The 18,412-nt window shown below is 30.7% G+C and overlaps 1 protein-coding gene across 1 annotated transcript in view; it reads right to left on the bottom strand.

Annotated features, from left to right (window-relative positions):
• The window catches only part of LOC145296654 (excitatory amino acid transporter 3-like), a 192,842-nt gene extending 182,884 nt beyond the window's left edge, over positions 1-9,958 (bottom strand). Inside the window, exon 1 of the mRNA XM_080142591.1 lies at positions 8,347-9,958. Within this exon, the coding sequence (XP_079998717.1) occupies positions 8,347-9,830 (1,484 nt within the window). The 5' untranslated portion in view covers positions 9,831-9,958. The remainder of the gene's footprint in view (positions 1-8,346) is intronic.
• Positions 9,959-18,412: the final 8,454 nt, after the last annotated feature.

The following is an 18,412-nucleotide window of genomic DNA, read 5'->3' as shown; positions in this document are numbered from 1 at the left end:
TTATTTCGAATAACCTTTTATCCGCCATTTTTTTTAATTGAGTGCCATCGCCTATTAAGACCCAGAAGCCACTCGAGGATAAGGGCTAATGAGTGTTAGACGGTGAGATAACACCGTGATGATCAGTAATTAAGTGTGATTTAATTATATACGTGGATGACTCAACAAAAACTTATTTACATTAGACTTGAAAAGTACCATATTATAGTCAGGTGGAAAGAAGCCCCACCATATTGTGTTCAACAGATAGGAAGTTCTAGGAAAGAAACTTTGTTCATGGAATGTTTGTTCAAAACTATTCCAAATACTCAAGACAACAATACGCCGCAGCCTCAATAAAATTATGAACAATTCCAACCATTATCGACCATAACGTTGTTGTCTCATCAATCACCTGACACTCATTATCATTGGTCCTCCAGTGGCTTTTTGGCCCTGATTAGCGGTTATACCCACGTAAAAACAATAAATAGAACACTGTTTCCATAGTTAATAATCGCTATTCGTTCACTCAATAATATTTAAATGAATAAAATAGACATTCCGTGTCTATTTCACTAGATTCGAATATAAACAGCGTAAATGCCAGCATCATTCATTTCCGTGTAGTTCTAGCGTTTCAGTGTGTGTGCTTTTGTCTGAGATTAAGAGTTTTACGTTTTAAGAGATTACGTGCGGTTTACCAAGTGTTTTTTTTTTACCATTACGTCTGATTGGCTGTCAGTTAGAATTAAATTAGGGTTAGGATTAAATTAGGGTGAGAATTAGAATTAACTTAGAAGACTGTAGCGAAAATTGCAAAAAAAAAATTCTGATGGCTAACCTCACAAAATCGAGATTTGAGTAAAAAAAAATGCTTTCTTGCAGGAATGTAAAAACACCTATTTTGTATATCACGCGGTCATTTAATGTGAACTTGACGAGAATTAAAAATATATATGTCGGTTAAAAAAAGAGTGTTTAACATCTGATACAAATGAATTAACCATCATGCACAAAATTGATCTAACATAAGAGGGGGCATGCAAAACACAAATTAACCGAAACAAAAGTGATAAAGCAAGAAAGTTCAACAAACTCTAATTATTTCACAGGATATATAAACTGGAAAAAATACAGAGAAGACATTGCAAAGGCTGCTGCAAGGAAGATGGGCTCCCTCTATCATGCTAGAAAACTACTCACACCTGAGAGTATCTTGTACTTCTACAAGACCACCATTCACCGATGAATGGAGTATTGTTGCCACATCTGGGCTGGTGCATCTAACACTAGGGTCAAAAGAAGGGTCTTCAATCCGCTTTGTCACCTAGGCTCCAACCCCTGTCCCATCGCCGCAATGTTGTATCTCTATGCCTGTTTTACAAGTATTTTAATGGAATGTGCGCTGATAAACTCACTGCACTTGTGCCCCTCGACGTACATATCCCCAACAAACCCGCTTAGCAACAAAATCACACCCCTTCACTGTTGAGATCCCTAAATGCCAGAAAGCTTTCTACTCTCATAGCTTCTTCCTTCGAACAGCTGGACTTTGGAATTCCCTTTCTGTTACCTGCTTCCTTAACTGTACTGACATGCAGAAGTTCAAATGTAACGTAAACCAACATCTTGTTGATCTTATTCTAGACATGGTCCTAATTAGTAGCCCTCCGCGATATGCATTTTTAGGCTTCCTTTATGTTGGCCTTCACTCCTCACATTCTATAAACGATGTTTCTGACTAAGGCGGACGACTTGATGTTTTCTGGGTTGGAATTTACCTATCAAATACTTATCGTTGGATAGTTTTTAACCTTGAAGCAGTATTTGATAAAATGCCAGATGGAACTGACAAGCCCATCGCTAATGCATCCGAGAAACTCCCAGGTTGAAAAGAGGCAGTCACGAAATACCACCGTTATATGCACGGAAGATTTTTCATGATATAAAAGATCCACAAACCGTTACTCGATATTTTCGGTTCAAAGAAAGGTCTGCCTCTAAACACGGCAAATAGACAGCAGATGTCGAGGACCATTATACTTAACTACGATTTTTTTAAGATGGAATGCCTCACCTGGAAAAAAATCTGTTATGCTCACAAATTATCAAGACTTGTTCCGCAAAACAGAAAATCATTATTGGTTCTTTGTGAATTGATGGGAAATAAAAACTCTTTTTTACAACAAAATCAAAGGACTATATGAAATAAAAAAAACGTGTCCTCAAGTATTAAATTATATTATTATTAAATTAAAAATATTATTATTAAAGTAATAAATGTCATTATTAATGGAACAAATATTATGATTTAAATAACAAATATTATTATCAAATAATAAATATTTTATTAAAGTAACAAATATAATTATCAAAATTACAAAAATTATTATTTAAATAACAAATATTATTATCAAAATTAAAAATATTATTATTAAATAATAAATATTATTTAAATAATGAACAATTATTTAAATAACAACTATTATTATTAAAGTAAAAATATTATTATTAAATAATAAATATTATTATTAAATAATAAATTGTATAAGTAAATAATAAATATTAATATTAAAGTAAAAATATTATGATTAAATAATTAATATTGTTATAAAATAAAAAATATTATTAATAATAATAAATATTATTACTAAATAATAAATATTATTATTTCAATAGCAAATATTATTATCAAAATAACAAATATTATTATTAAAGTAACAAATATAATTATTAAATTATAAATAGTATTATTAAATAATAAATATTATTATTGAAAACAAATATATTATAATACAATAACAAACATTATTATTATTATAAAAGTATTATTATTAAAATAACAAATATTACAATTAAATAACAAATATTATTATTGAATAATATTATTATAAAATAATAAATATTATTATTAAATAATAAATATTATTATTTAATAACAAATATTATTATTAAATAACAAATATTATTATTAAATAACAAATATTATTACATAAGAAATATTATTATTAAATTATAATATTATTATTAAATTAAAATATTATTATTAAATAACAAATATTATTATTAAATAACAAATATTATTATTAAATAACTAATATTATTATTAAATAACAAATATTATTATTAAATAACTAATATTATTACATAAGAAGTATTATTATAAAATTATAATATTACTATTAAAAGAAAATATTATTATTAAATAACAAATATTATTATTAAATAACAAATATTATAATTAAATAACTGATATTATTACATAAAAAGTATTATAATTAAATTACAATTAATATCACTAAAGAACAAATGTTATAATAAAATAACAAATATTGTTGTTCAATAATTATTATCATTATTAAATAGGAAATATTAATATGAAATGACAACTATTACTTTTAAAAAATAATACATATTATTATTTAAAAACAAATATTGTTATCAAATAAAAATATTATTATAAAAAAAACAAACATGATTATTTAAAAACAAATATTATTATTAAATAATAAATAATATAATTTAATAACAAAAAATGTTATTAAATGATAAATATTATTATAAAATAAAAAATATTAGTATGAAATAACAAATATTGTTATTAAATGATAAATATTATTATTAAAAAACAAATATTATTAAATAACGACATTATTATTAAATAACAAATATTATTCTGAATAACAAATATTAAAATAAGAAATATTATTATTAAATAAGATATATTATTACATTATAAATATTATTATTAAATAAAAATATTATTATCAAATAACAAAGATTCTTATTAAATTATGAATTGTATTATTAAAAGCAAATATTATTATTAAAATAATAAATATTATGATTAAATAACAGATATTTTATTAAATAACCCATATTATTATTAAACAACAAAGATTATTATTAAATATAAAATATTATTATTGAATAATAAGTATTATTATTTAATAAAAATATTTTTATCAAATAATAAATATTATTATAAAATAACAATTGTTAGTATTAAATAACAAATATTTTAATTAAACACCAAATACTATTATTAAATACCAATTATTATTATTAAATAAATAATATTATTATGAAATAATAAATATTATTATTTAATAAAATATTTTGTTATTAAAAAGAAATCTTATTATAACAGATAAATAACAGATATTAGTGAAATAAATAATATTATTATTAAATAACAACTATTTTAATAACTAATATTATTATAAAATAAAAAATATTATTATTAAATAACAAATATTATTATTAAATAACAAATATTAGTATTAAATAACAAATATCATTATTAAATAGCAGATATTATTAAAATAAATAATAATATTAAATAACGACTACTGTTATATAAATAGTTAAGATTAATATTTAATAACAAATATTGTTATTAAATAACAATTATTATTATTTTAATAATAATAATTATTATTATTAAAATAATAATTATTATTATTAAATAACAAATGTTGTTATTAAATAACAAATATTATTAAACAACAAATATTATTATTAAATAATAAATATTATTATAAAATAACAAAAATTGTTATTAAAATAACAATTATTATTATTAAATAATAAATATTATTATTAAATAACATCTATTATTATTAAATAACAAATATTATTATTCAATTAACAAATTTTATTATTAATAACAAATATTATTATTTAAGTAAGAAATATCATTTTAAATTAATAAATATTATTATTAAATAATAAATATTATTATTAAATAATTATTATTATTATTATTATTATTATTAAATAACAAATATCATTATTTAAGTAAAAGATGTGATTATTAATGTAAGAAATATTATTAATTAATAACAAATGTTATTGTTAAATAACAAATGTTATTATTAAAGTAAAAAACACAAACTAAAAATACTTGATCAACAAATTTAAAACAATTTTTCTTTGTTATGACGAACTCCAGTACATCGAGAGTCATCATTTCCCTAAAAAGTACAGAAGCGAAACTTGAAACATTTTCATGTTGGTTAAACCGGAATAGATAAAATAAAAATTTTAATGCGCAACTACATATAATAATAATGGACTAAAATTGAATATATAAATATAATAATGGACTAAAATTGAATATATAAATATAATAATGGGCTAAAATTGAATATATAAATATAATAATGGGCTAAAATTGAATATATAAATATAATAATGGGCTAAAATAGAATATATAAATATAATAATGGGCTAAAATTGAATATATAAATATAATAATGGGCTAAAATAGAATATATAAATATAATAATGGGCTAAAATTGAATATATAAATATAATAATGGGCTAAAATTGAATATATAAATATAATAATGGGCTAAAATTGAATATATAAATATAATAATGGGCTAAAATAGAATATATAAATATAATAATGGGCTAAAATTGAATATATAAATATAATAATGGGCTAAAATAGAATATATAAATATAATAATGGGCTAAAATTGAATATATAAATATAATAATGGGCTAAAATTGAATATATAAATATAATAATGGGCTAAAATTGAATATATAAATATAATAATGGGCTAAAATTGAATATATAAATATAATAATGGGCTAAAATTGAATATATAAATATAATAATGGGCTAAAATTGAATATATAAATATAATAATGGGCTAAAATTGACAAGGACATTGAAATCGATACTGAGACGCCCGCGGAATTAAGATTTGGAAATGGGATGTTATGGTACGCACCTTTCAGATTAGAATGAAATCTTCTGCGTACTATGAAGACAGGAAGAATGTGTCTCTAGACATTAGGTTCACCCGGCAGAGAGACTTCCGTGCAACCATTCCTTTATTACGCTGTATTTCTTTGTTTTTCAATGAATTTGATTTCCATTAAATACAGCGTCGTATCTTTCCTTTTATTCCTTACTAGTCCATAACAAGTTCAAAGCAGAAATTGAGGCGCATGTTCCTACACGGAAGTTCTATAGCAAGCCCCATTCTCTCCAATACTTCACTTTAACTTCTGCAGCTGCCATTGCGCAAAGCATGCATTTTGACAATTCATCCGCCATAAGTCAGAACAAATAATACAAAAAAAAAAGTTTGTATATACTAGAAATAATTGTAAGATTGAAGTAGCAAAGAGAGGCATATTGAAATAATTAAAAAAAAAAAAATCTCATTAAGCCGCAGAAATGAAAAACTCATGATTTCTAGAAAATTTATAATAGTATAGTGAATAATAGATAATCAGCAAATCACCTACTATCCAACATAATGTTGCTTGCACGACATCTGAGAAGACTAAATTGCTTGCCCGGCGATTCGCCTTTCATTCCACCTTAGATCCTATAAACAATTCCTTCCTGGGCAAAAAGCAAACTAAATGATCTGAAAATCATCCCTTCTCGTGTTCATGATATCATAGAAAAAACTTAGACACCTCCAAACTCTGTAACAAATGCTTTGCCGAATCTTGCTTCCTTAGTAGTTGTGCAATTGCTTCTGTGGCACTCGTATTCAAGAATTCTGGCAAAAGAACTGGCCTGTTCAATAATCACCCCATTAGTTTCCTTCCCCTCTTCGCTAAAATCTTTCAGTTATCAACCAAGCGTTAGTCCACCGCCTCATAAATATTAAACTTCTTTCCTACCGACAGTATGGATTTAAACAAACTCGTCTTACTGTGGATACCTTAACGGTCATCGCTGAACGCATATACTATACACGGGATAAGGCAGAGATAACAATAGTATTTAATATATTTATATACATACATATATATATATATATATATATATATATATATATATATATATACATGTATATATATATATACACGCGTACGCGTGTGCGCGCACACACACACAAAGTTTTTGATACGGTTTGGCATGAAGGTCTTTTCATGAAAATTAAATCATACGGTATTAATGGACGAATACTTAATATAATATTTTTTTCAAAAGGTTGTCCTTGATGGCCGTACGTCAAAACAACGCGATGTTAATACGAGTGCGCATCAGAGCTCGAGTCTTGTGCCTTTGTTATTCTTGATATTACTAAACGATCTCCCTAATAAAATTGTCCCCGAGATGGGCTGTTGACACGAAACTCTATAACAGACATAAAGGGAAAACGAATGCATACATATCCAAGTCAACGTCTTAAACCCGAAAAAATGGCGTTTAGTAACATTTAATGCTGGTAACATTAAACTTCTTTCCTGGAACAATTACAAGACGCTTTAAGCACTGATTGCCATGGATAATAACTATGGCTAGGACAACAGCATATTCTTTTCATTGTTTTGACTCTCGAGTGTGTATCCGTTTCTATATTTTATATGCTTTTATATAGAGTGATGTGGATCTTGGTTGATTAACTTTGTCTAACTGTGTCGGATATATACTCGAGAGTCAAAAAAATGATAAGAATATTTTGTTTCCATAGCCCCAAATAATAACATTCTAGCTGAGAGATCTTCGTTTAAACACCTCGGTTTAACGTTCACAGGAAACATGAATTGGAAAAAAATACATTGAAGATATTGCTAAGGATGTTACAAAGAATGTGGGCTCTCTCTACCGTGCTAGAAAACTGCTCACACCTGACAACATCCTGTATTTTTTCAAAGCTACCATTCGCATATGCATGAAGTTTTCTTGGCACATCTGATGCATCTTCCACTAGTCTCTCCCTCTTAGATAGGGTCCAAAAAGAATCTCCAACCTAATAGACCACTCACTATCAACCAATATCCGACCCTGTCCCATCGCCGCAATGATGCATCTCTGTGCCTAACTACTTTAATGGAATTTGCCCTAACGAACTCGTTGCACTTGTACCCCTCGACGTACATACTCCCGACTAACTCAACCAGTAGCAAAATCCCACCCTTTCACAGTCGAGGTCCTTGGATGCCGAAAAATCCCATGAATTGCCAGACTTTGGAATTCCCTCCCGGTCTCCTGCTTCTCTGAATTTACTAACATGCAGAAATTTAAATGTAATGTGAACAGACATCTCGCTGCTCAACTCCCTACATAGTGTTCATGTAGACATAGTCCTAAATCGCATAAATAAAGAACAGATACTACACTTTCTCTTTTTGTCACCAGGCAATGATAAGTAATCCTTCTAGACTGAGGCATTGCTGTGTTTTGTGTTTTTTGTCCCAATCCAGAGTGTCCCTATTTTATAGAGCGAAATTTTTGCCCAAATTAAAAATTGACCTTGTACCTAACTCTGTTGTCGTGTGGAGGAACCATACAAAATAACATGTTATCTAGGTGTAACAGCAAGAAACACGAATGATAAAAAGACAAAGAAATGCATAACAATTAAACTGTTTTTTACGCACCTGAGTAAATCCAGAACTGCATCAACCGGGTTTACCCTGGGAACTGGCCCTCCGGTTCCGGACAATTGGTCAAATTTTCCGGGTTGGGCGGTCATGGCGAGAATTATCCCCGTCACTAACGCAATGAACGTAGTGACCGAATAATAAAATAAAGATCGCAAACCAAGTTTCCGCAGTGACCGGGCATTCATTGTGGCCACGTTGGACACCAAAGTTGACCACGTGAGAGGAATGACCAACATGTGGAGAATGTTTACGAATAGTTGTCCGGGGAAGCGGAGGTAGATTATTCGCCGCTGGTCTGTGGGAGAGATGCTGGAGCGTAAAGCGGAGCCGAGAATGATTCCGATTATTACTGACAAGGTCATGGCGAGGGTCAACAAATGTTTTCGGACAAACCTGAATCGTTCAAGACAGCAGAGGTCATCTTCGGGCAATAATGACGTGTCTGATTCACAGTCCGAATCCTGGATACGCACAGTGACCCGATCGCCCTTTATTTCCGCCTGCTTGTCCTTATTCGTATCGGCAAGATCCAGATTTACAATGTTGTCGCCCCGTCGGCGACCGTCCACCTTCCGCCCTGTATTATTGCTTTTACAAAGTCCATTGGGAACGAGATGACACTTATTTTCACCACGTTCCGCTTCTCCTACCTGTGAGCAAAGTTTGGAACTTCCCACTTTCCGTTTCTGTGTTTTCTTGGGCGGTGTTGCCGAAAGCTCCGAGCACCTGGCCTTTTTTTGAAAATGTATCGGCACCAATGACGTTGATTTTGACGTCCCATCATCGATGTGATCTGCGTCGACCTCTTCCTGTAATGAATTCTGATCGTTTTGTTGCGCCATATTATTGTTAAGAATCCTATCTTCGATTACTGTTTCCGTTTCCGGCTTGTAAACGACACTGTCCATAAAGGTCGTTTCCTTTTCGTCGGTATCAAACACGTTTCGGTTTTGCCATTCTTCTTCATCAATCCGAGCATCACTGTTGATGTCGGTTTCGCCAACAGAATCCGATTTAGACACATCCGTCATCAACAGATCGCAGTCATCCTTCCCGCTCGAATATTCCCCTTCGCTAGTCGACGGTCGAGTATCGGAATTCTGGCTGAGACTGACAGAGTCTTCTTCAAACGATGGCGTCGAATTGGCAGACTTCAATTCTAGCACGATGCCATCCTCATCTTTCGCTTCCATCTTCATAGTCCCGTCTGTAGAATCGCTTCCGTCAAAGTTTACAAACACAAATTTTGTATTTCTTTCATCCGAGCGATTAACTTGTGTATTTTCAGCTTCAGAATTATCTGCGTTATCGTCTGCCTTGTTTTGATTGGTCGTTTCCTGAGATGAATCGTAATCAAGTTTTGAATCATTACATTTATCAGGGATACGAGAGATGCCGATTTCTGCAGGCTCTTCGGCTCGGCTTGGTTCATTACTCGGAGAAGTCGGCCGGTCGAGAGACAGCTGTGTTTGCTCCATGACGACTGCACCCCCGGGAGTCTGTTTTACGACTGCTGAAACTTGCTCAGCGACGATCTTCTCCCCCAACCACGGATGAGTACTGCCCACCTTCCTCTCACACGTAATCAAATCCCGCTAAAATTAGTGGATGCTTTGACGACACAAGTTCTCTTCTCTTGCTTACATAGACAGGTTGTCTCTTCTTGCTCATGCAGGTTGTCTTCCATTTCTTTTTAATTAGTTTTTGTTTTGTTTTACCTACGTAGACAAGTTGTCTTTTCTTGCTTTACATAAAGAAACTCTTTTTTTCTTCTTTTTTTCTGTTTCTCATTTTAATTCATTCTTAATCCATAGCAACCCCCTTTCTTTCCGTTTAGCGTTCATCGCCTACTCACATACACGTATATATGTTCCTACGTTGGGAAAGTGGTCCAGGTGTCGTCCAAACGCCGCCATTTTAATTATAAAATGTAAATTGTTTCTTTTAATGCATTCATTCATGACTCGTTTGCAGAGAAATGAGAAGCGAGACAAAAAATCAACAGATTAAAAATAGCCAGGGAGAAACATTAACAAATTGACGTACGAGAAAAATGTTAGCAAAAGTAATGTATAAATTAAACTCCCACAGATGTGTGTGTGTGGGGGGGGGTGATATGTTATGATGTTATCGATAAAAGGAAGACAAACCTGTAGCACTTTTAGGAGATTTTCAACGTTTCGTCCTCATTTTCGAGTGACTTCTTTAAGGAATGATAGAAATGATTGAAGAAATAAAATATACCATGACGAGCTGACAGGAAAGACACGAAGGTCTTACATCTCGTCATGGTATATTTTATCACACCTCTTTTTTATTCATATATCTTCTATACTCTTATAAATTTGGAATTTTTGTCTATGTATATTCGTATAAAAAAACTCTTCTTTTTTTATAATTATTAAAAAAAAAAATACATGTGGGTCGTAGAATTGCGTTCATCTGCAAAAGATTTAGCTAATTTGCATATTCTTTTAACATTCATTTTAATTAATTCCCTATTAGTTTTTTCGATTTTTTTTTATGGGATGATCCTCTTAATTAACTATTACGTGTAATTATATTCATGCATATATTCTACATAATTTATACTTGCGTAATATTTGCGTAAAAAGGTTATAGTAAACACAAACCTCTTTCTATATATATTTATGTATGCGTATATATATTTGTTTAAAAGATTTTGCCTACCAAACTCTTCTGTCAGTTTTTGGTCTACAGACATGAAACTTAATATATAGGGTATTCGAACCCATGCCAAACTTTATATCTGAGCTTTAGCCGGGAAAAATCGGTGCAAAAGTGAGAAAATTGAAGAAATGGAATTTTCCAGGTGAAAGTCAAACAACCACATTACGAATATGCATGCGTAACGTAATAGCTATTTGTTCATGCTTTAATTCTTAGCCTTGCAGCAAATATGTCTTCATAGCGCAGACATTAACGTCAAAGGAAAAAGTATATTGTAAGCTAAACGTTTTAGTTTCGATTCTCGGTGGTAGCGCACAATGCATATTTTTTTTTAACTTTTAAATCATTGCTATATATTGGTCGAATATAATATTCTGCATTAATCAAAATATAATATAATATTTAAGCGTATAAAACTATTTAAAAAAAATTAAGTGTCTTTCGTTGGAATGTTATTTTGTCAGTAAGTCAACTAATTTCCTGCATCGTTGAATCGTTTTACTTATATGAACAAATAATTGTACCAATGTTTTTAAAGGGATCATTAGTTGTTTACAATGATACACTGTTTTGGGAATTTAAAAACAAAACAGCATATTAAATCATGGCTCCCAGCAGTGTTGATCAAACACCACCTCCCTTGTAGCACTATATCTTAATGCCCCGGTTTTGGTGGTTGTTAGCACCCTCCCCCTGCATGGCCGTGATTTGGCCGTAGGCGAAGAGATACACATAAATACATCCCATGATTCCCTTCCTTTTTTTTCGCTCTCTTTTTCGTCCGGACAGCATGAGGTAAGCACGTGTTATTTTCCTTTTCTGTAAACGGGGGGGGACATCCCTTCTCCCTCAACACTAGTTAAGGTTAGTTAGTTTGTTTAAAGAAGTAATGGTAAGTGTAAGCCATATTTAGTTTCAGAACAATTTCCGATGGTTCGTTATTCTGCACAAGTTCTGACAGGTAACTCGTTTGCAGTAGACAGTTCTCGAGTTGGAATCCACAGAAAGGTTTAATATTTATGGAGCAATTCTGGTTTCTGATTGGTTGGTAGCAGAACGTGAATTAATTCGATTCGTCAGTTCCTAGCAACATCGTTTATAAATAGAATCTCCCGACTGTACGGAATAATACCCCATTATAGAACTTCACTATGATGGGATGTGTCTCCTAGCGGCTTCGGTTGCAGGGAGACAGGGTAGTACAAGTCAAGGATTCGTCACTTGACACTCAGCCCAACAGGTGAGGGGCCGGGAACTGGCCCAGCACCTGTTGGACTGAGGTACGCCGCCTGGGTAATACCTAGGAGGTCCACCCTCCCAGGCCATGCCACCGGGCTTTCCGGTGGGGCAAGTTTATTGCTTGCTGCCTGAGGCGCCCCGACCGGGGAATGCCGATGGGGTTACTCGTGCAATTTTTAAAATTGCAGGAGTGCCCCTCCTTTAGGGGAGCCTGCGGGGTTCCCACTTTCCGGCCTTGTGCCAAATATTGCCGATGTGGGCGGCAATTAAATAACTACCCCATTATAGTCCAACTATGATGGGTTGTGTCTCCTAGCGGCTTCGGCTGCAAAGAGACAGGGTAGTCGTACTTGTCAAGGATCCGTTCTTGACACTCAGTTCGACATGTGAGGGGCCGAGAACCGAACCAGCACCTGTCGGACTGAGATACACCGATTGAGTACTACCTAGGAGGTTCACCTTCCCAGGCCTTGCCACCAGGCTTTCCGGTGGGGCAAGTTAATTGCTTGTCGCCTGAGGCGCCCCTACCGGGGAATACCGACGGGGTGCACAGGCAATTTTTGTTGAGACGAGAGTGCCCCTTCTTTAGGGGAGTTCGCCTGTTCTCCACCTTCCGGCCTTGTGCCACATTTTGCTGTTGTGGGCAGCAAATAAATAACTACTCATATATACGACAAATATTGTAGCAAACCAATTGTATGATCTGTTAACATTGTAATATATATATATTGTATAGATTTTATAAAATAAATAGTCAATTATATTTCACATATAAATTGCGAACTGTGTTGAGTTGTTTTTGTTGGTTTTTTTTTGTTTTGTTTTTTTTTTTTTGTTTTTTGTTTTTTTTGTGTGTCTGCAATAAATATATTTCTTTAAGTCGAATGAAGCGGCCCTGAGTACAAGGAAAGTTTCAGCCAGAACGCCATCAAAGATCAAGACGTTTCCTGGGCGAAAAAAGAGCCACACAGCCACATCCAACATTTCAGGTATGCTTTTTCTATTAATACTCGGACCCTAATGACTGGCCCATCGTCACATCATCATGGGACCGTGTCTAAGACATTTAGTGTAACACGTAGGTCGGTCACACACCAGTGACTGGCTGATACTGTCACACCTTAAAACACATGAACAAAAATATTTTTGATACTGGATATAGTTTTTCCATCAAGAAAAATTAGGCTAATCAATTCATGTCATTTAAAAAGTATTTCTCCCCTGCTTTATCTCCCCTTCTTCTCTCCAAAACGTATGTGCCTGTTATTTACAAACGAGTATTTTATATAGTGTTTATTTTATATAGTGATTATTTTATTTGGTGTTTATTTTATATAGTGATTATTTTATATAGTGTTTATTTCATATGGTGTTTATTTTATATAGTATTTACTTTATATAGTGTTTATTTTATATAGTGTTTATTTTATATAGTGTTTATTTTATATAGTCTTTATTTATATAGTCTTTATTTTATATAGAGTTTATTTTATATAGTGTTTATTTTATATAGTGTTTATTTTATTTAGTGTTTATTTTATATGGTGATTATTTTATTTAGTGTTTATTTTATTTAGTGTTTATTTTATATGGTGTTTATTTCATATAGTGTTTATTTTATTTAGTGTTTATTTTATATAGAGTTTATTTTATTTAGCGTTTATTTTATATAGTGATTATTTTATACAGTGTTTATTTCATATAGTGTTTATTTTATATAGTGTTTATTTTATATAGTATTTACTTTATATAGTGTTTATATTATATAGTGTTTATTTTATATAGTATTTACTTTATATAGTGTTTATATTATATAGTGTTTATTTTATATAGTGTTTATTTCATATAGTGTTTGGTTGAATCCATTCTATTACTTATTCCACTCCTTCTTTGTTATAAGTTTTATTTACATTCTTAATTACTCGTACTATCTGTATAATTGGAATGCTTATATTTTGAAAAAAATATTTTATTTCCCTTTTGAAAGTAGCTTTCTTCAATAACATGATTTCAAGTGTTTTTAAACTTCCTTTGGAAACACTAGTCTTAACATTTTTCGTTTTACACCAGAAGACTTTGAATCTTGAAAAGTTTATATATTTACCTTTACCGGCCTCAAAAGCTAAATCTACGGTATTATTTAATGTTGTAGTCAGTTCTTTATGCGGCATTTTTGCATGCAAGGCATACGTTGCTATGGATTTAGCTTTTATTTTTATTTTATTATTTTATTTTATGCTATCTAATATTTCTTTTACTGGATACGCATTATTTACCAGCCAAAATAGATTTTATGCTGGAAATTATTTTTTGATTAATAATTAGATTAAATACTTTAGATATAGCTTTACTTGATGGCTTCGTGATGCACATCGTTGAAACAACAATAAACTGGCGGTAACAGTTTTTGTGCATTTTAAGTAACTAATACTAACATGGAAGTTTTTTTTTTATTTTTATCTTCTAATTTTAATCCTTATTTTTCACAAATAATGTTATGTAGAACAATACTATCGATTTCATTAATACTTAATTCATAGGAATATGAACCTTACCGATAATTACTACCTCTAACAATAAGTGTTGTTTGTAATACCTTTAACATATGAAAGCTAGATTATTTGCTGCTTTATCAATGGGAAATATTACAAATTTATTCTGAAGTATTTGAAGTTTCATAAGTATTTGTGAATTTAAAAGAAGGGGATTAGATTTTTAGGATGTTTAACTTTATATATATATATATATATATATATATATATATATATATATATATATATATATATATACTAGATCTTTAGCTGGTTAAAAAGCAATAAAATAATAATTCTTTGACTTAGAATGAGTGTGTAATGTCAAATGGATTGTTGAATATGATCAACTTTGCCTTCAATTTTGCATTAATACTATATATATATATATATATATATATATATATATATATTGATTGATTGATTGATTGCAGAAATTCCCCTCCTGACAAAAATACCGTAGGTTTGCAACAACAAATGCCACACACAAATTCAATACATATACTCTTACAGCCACTATCTTATGTAGCTTACGACCACAATTTCTGCCACATTCACTCGTATTAATAAAATGCTACATTAGATCCGATGAGCCAACACCATCATAATCGCGACACCTAAAGAGAAAGAAGTTCCTATTTTTCTCTCTCAATATTTAGTACTCTCACCGCTACTAATTGAGACCGGATCAAATTCTATATTTTCCTACGATATTGTGCTTGCACTGCCGTTAACTGGTTATTATATACATACACATAACATAATCTTTCTATTTCCCGATTTAAAAATAATAAATCCCCCCTTCTCAAATTCTGCCCATGTTGATTGGCTGATACCTGACTATTCGCATATTCCGGAATCCACTTCTACAATAAATAAACGAACGCTCCAGAAATTATAAAATATGGTGTCGCTCTCTACAGAAGAAAATCATGCTAAAAAAATTAACTAAATTAAACATATTAACCGATTGTCTTCGTACTCAACAGATTACAATCCGCGCCAAAAAAAACAAAAAATTGAACATAACTCTTGGGTGTGCCTCAGGGTTTCTTTTAGGCCTAATAAAGACACTCCATTTTTGGGACTATTTTACCATATTTGTCCAAAATTAACCGTGTATGTCTACTTATCAGTTTTGCATGGGGCAGAACTCAAATTTACATATGTTAAGACCTAAAGTTGCACCGCTTGGTCATTTTCACCAGGATTCGACGTCCCCTCGAGATTGGGGGAGGGGCTAAATGAGGGGGTGCAAATGCTGAATTTGATCAGTTTTTGTATGTCTCGTTCACTGTGCACACGGGGGGCATGCATGCTTTACGTGTTTTAAATGGATTTTATAATTCATTCTTTTTTTTTAAATCTTTTGAAACAATAAGAATCTAGCGGGGTTTTTTCACATGCTTTCAAATAATATCCCCAGAATAACCACGGCTTTAATATTTAGTCTCTGTTTTTTTTTTTTAAATATTTTTATATCAATCTTGGAAAAAAGCTCTCAATAATATATTTGTATGTAGTTAATTTAAATTCAAACTCAGTTTATTTGATTTTAACGTCTGATCTAATTTTTTAATATAATGCTTGTATTGATGTCTAGGTCATCGTAACCCGCGTGATTTCAAACCGTCATTCCGCAATCTGTCTATTATCTGTTTCTCAAATTGGGAGGAGGGGGGGTCTCCCTCTGCCTTCGATTCTTACTGTTCCGTTAACCCTCTCTGCCTTTAGTCCTAACCCGAACTTCCGACTTATTTTCCTCTTCTTTTTGATTTTATGCCGCTTTATTTAAAAAAAAAAATGAGTTTTCTTCAATATTTCGTTACTCCCCGACCTTTTTAATACCTTAACCTTTAACTCTCACTTTTTCAATTCTCTCTTCTGAACCATATTTTAATTTACCAACTATCTCTCTATATCCTCACTTAAATTTATTTCCACTTAAATCCATCGCTCATTCTCACCTTTGCTACCCCCTCCTCTACAACTCTCTCGACACCAGCATATTTCAGTCGCCCCAATTTATTCTCTAACATAAGTTTGAATGTCTTACATTTTTACTTTTTCACTAATTCTGTTTTATCAATTTTAACAGTTCTTTCATACGCGGTTTACTTCTCAATATTACCTTTATTTAGAATTTTTAACAATGTATATATTTTTAACAATGTATATATTTTTAACAATGTATATATTTTTAACAATGTATATATTTTAACAATGTATATATTTTTAACAATGTATATATTTTTAACAATGTATATATTTTTAACAATGTATATATTTTAACAATGTATATATTTTAACAATGTATATATTTTTAACAATGTATATATTTTAACAATGTATATATTTTTAACAATGTATATATTTTTAACAATGTATATTTTGTTAAAATATATACATTGTTAAAAATGTATATATTTTTAACAATGTATATATTTTAACAATGTATATATTTTTAACAATGTATATATTTTAACAATGTATATATTTTTAACAATGTATATATTTTTAACAATGTATATATTTTAACAATGTATATATTTTTAACAATGTATATATTTTTTAACAATGTATATATTTTTAACAATGTATATATTTTTCTGAATTTATTTATTTATCTTTTTCCGTTTTCTTCCTTATTTCAAGCTATATTTTACACCAAGTAACCTGATCCCTCCTACTTTATATTTCTCTCCTTCCCCTTCCCCTTCCCCTTACATAACCCCGTCCTTCTCTAACCTTTCTTCTCTAACCCGTTTAATTCTATTATTAGTACATACATCAACAACGTAATAGTAATACCCCCCCTGTTTTGACCTTATTAACTTTCTCTCCCATTTACTTTTAAGTTTCATTTTTTCACTCTTTTCCGATTTACATTCGCCATGGAAGGCTATTTTGCCAACTGTCGCGCTTCAAATCTAGTTCTCTTCTTTTTAACTTTCTTCCATTTGAACCATATATTAAAAAAAAAAGACTTCCTTTGCCTCTCAGCACAAGACCTTTAATTTCCATGGATTGGATTTTACTCCTGCATTTCACTACAAGATTTTTCTACACGGACTTTTCATTCCTTCTCTTATTCGGATATTTTTAAAAGATTTTCTAAAGGATATCTTACGGAACTCTTTTTATATTCACTAATCGCCCCCCCCCCTATTGCGAACTTTTGGATATCACTGAATATTTACAACCATACATATTGGACTTTGCAGATTATTGCCTTTCATTTCATTTATAAATTTTTCTTCATTTTCTGTCTCGACTGTTTCCAAAAATTACCTTTTACTACCTTTTTTCCTCTGAGGAGAAGATCCTTTTTTGAAACTCCGTGGAATAATTTATTACGTATTTCTTGTTTTGAATAAAATAATGTAAATTTAATTCTACAATATCTTGACTTTTTCTACTTATAGTAGGCTCTGTCATTGATATTGAGTCTTTTAAATCTGGATAAGATTGTTGCTCTATAAATATATACTTCTATATTTATATTTCTGCGCTTTTGAATTTGAAAACTTTTTTAATCTTTTCTTGCTCCTATTACTCTGTGTGTGTGTGTGTGTGTGTGTGTGTGTGTGTGTGTGTGT

This window comes from Euprymna scolopes, chromosome 17, assembly GCF_053919585.1.
Source record: "Euprymna scolopes isolate OS-2025 chromosome 17, ASM5391958v1, whole genome shotgun sequence".
Taxonomy (NCBI): domain Eukaryota; kingdom Metazoa; phylum Mollusca; class Cephalopoda; order Sepiida; family Sepiolidae; genus Euprymna; species Euprymna scolopes.
The sequence above is the reverse complement of the archived record's forward strand: the minus strand, read 5'-3'. Positions and strand labels throughout refer to the sequence as shown.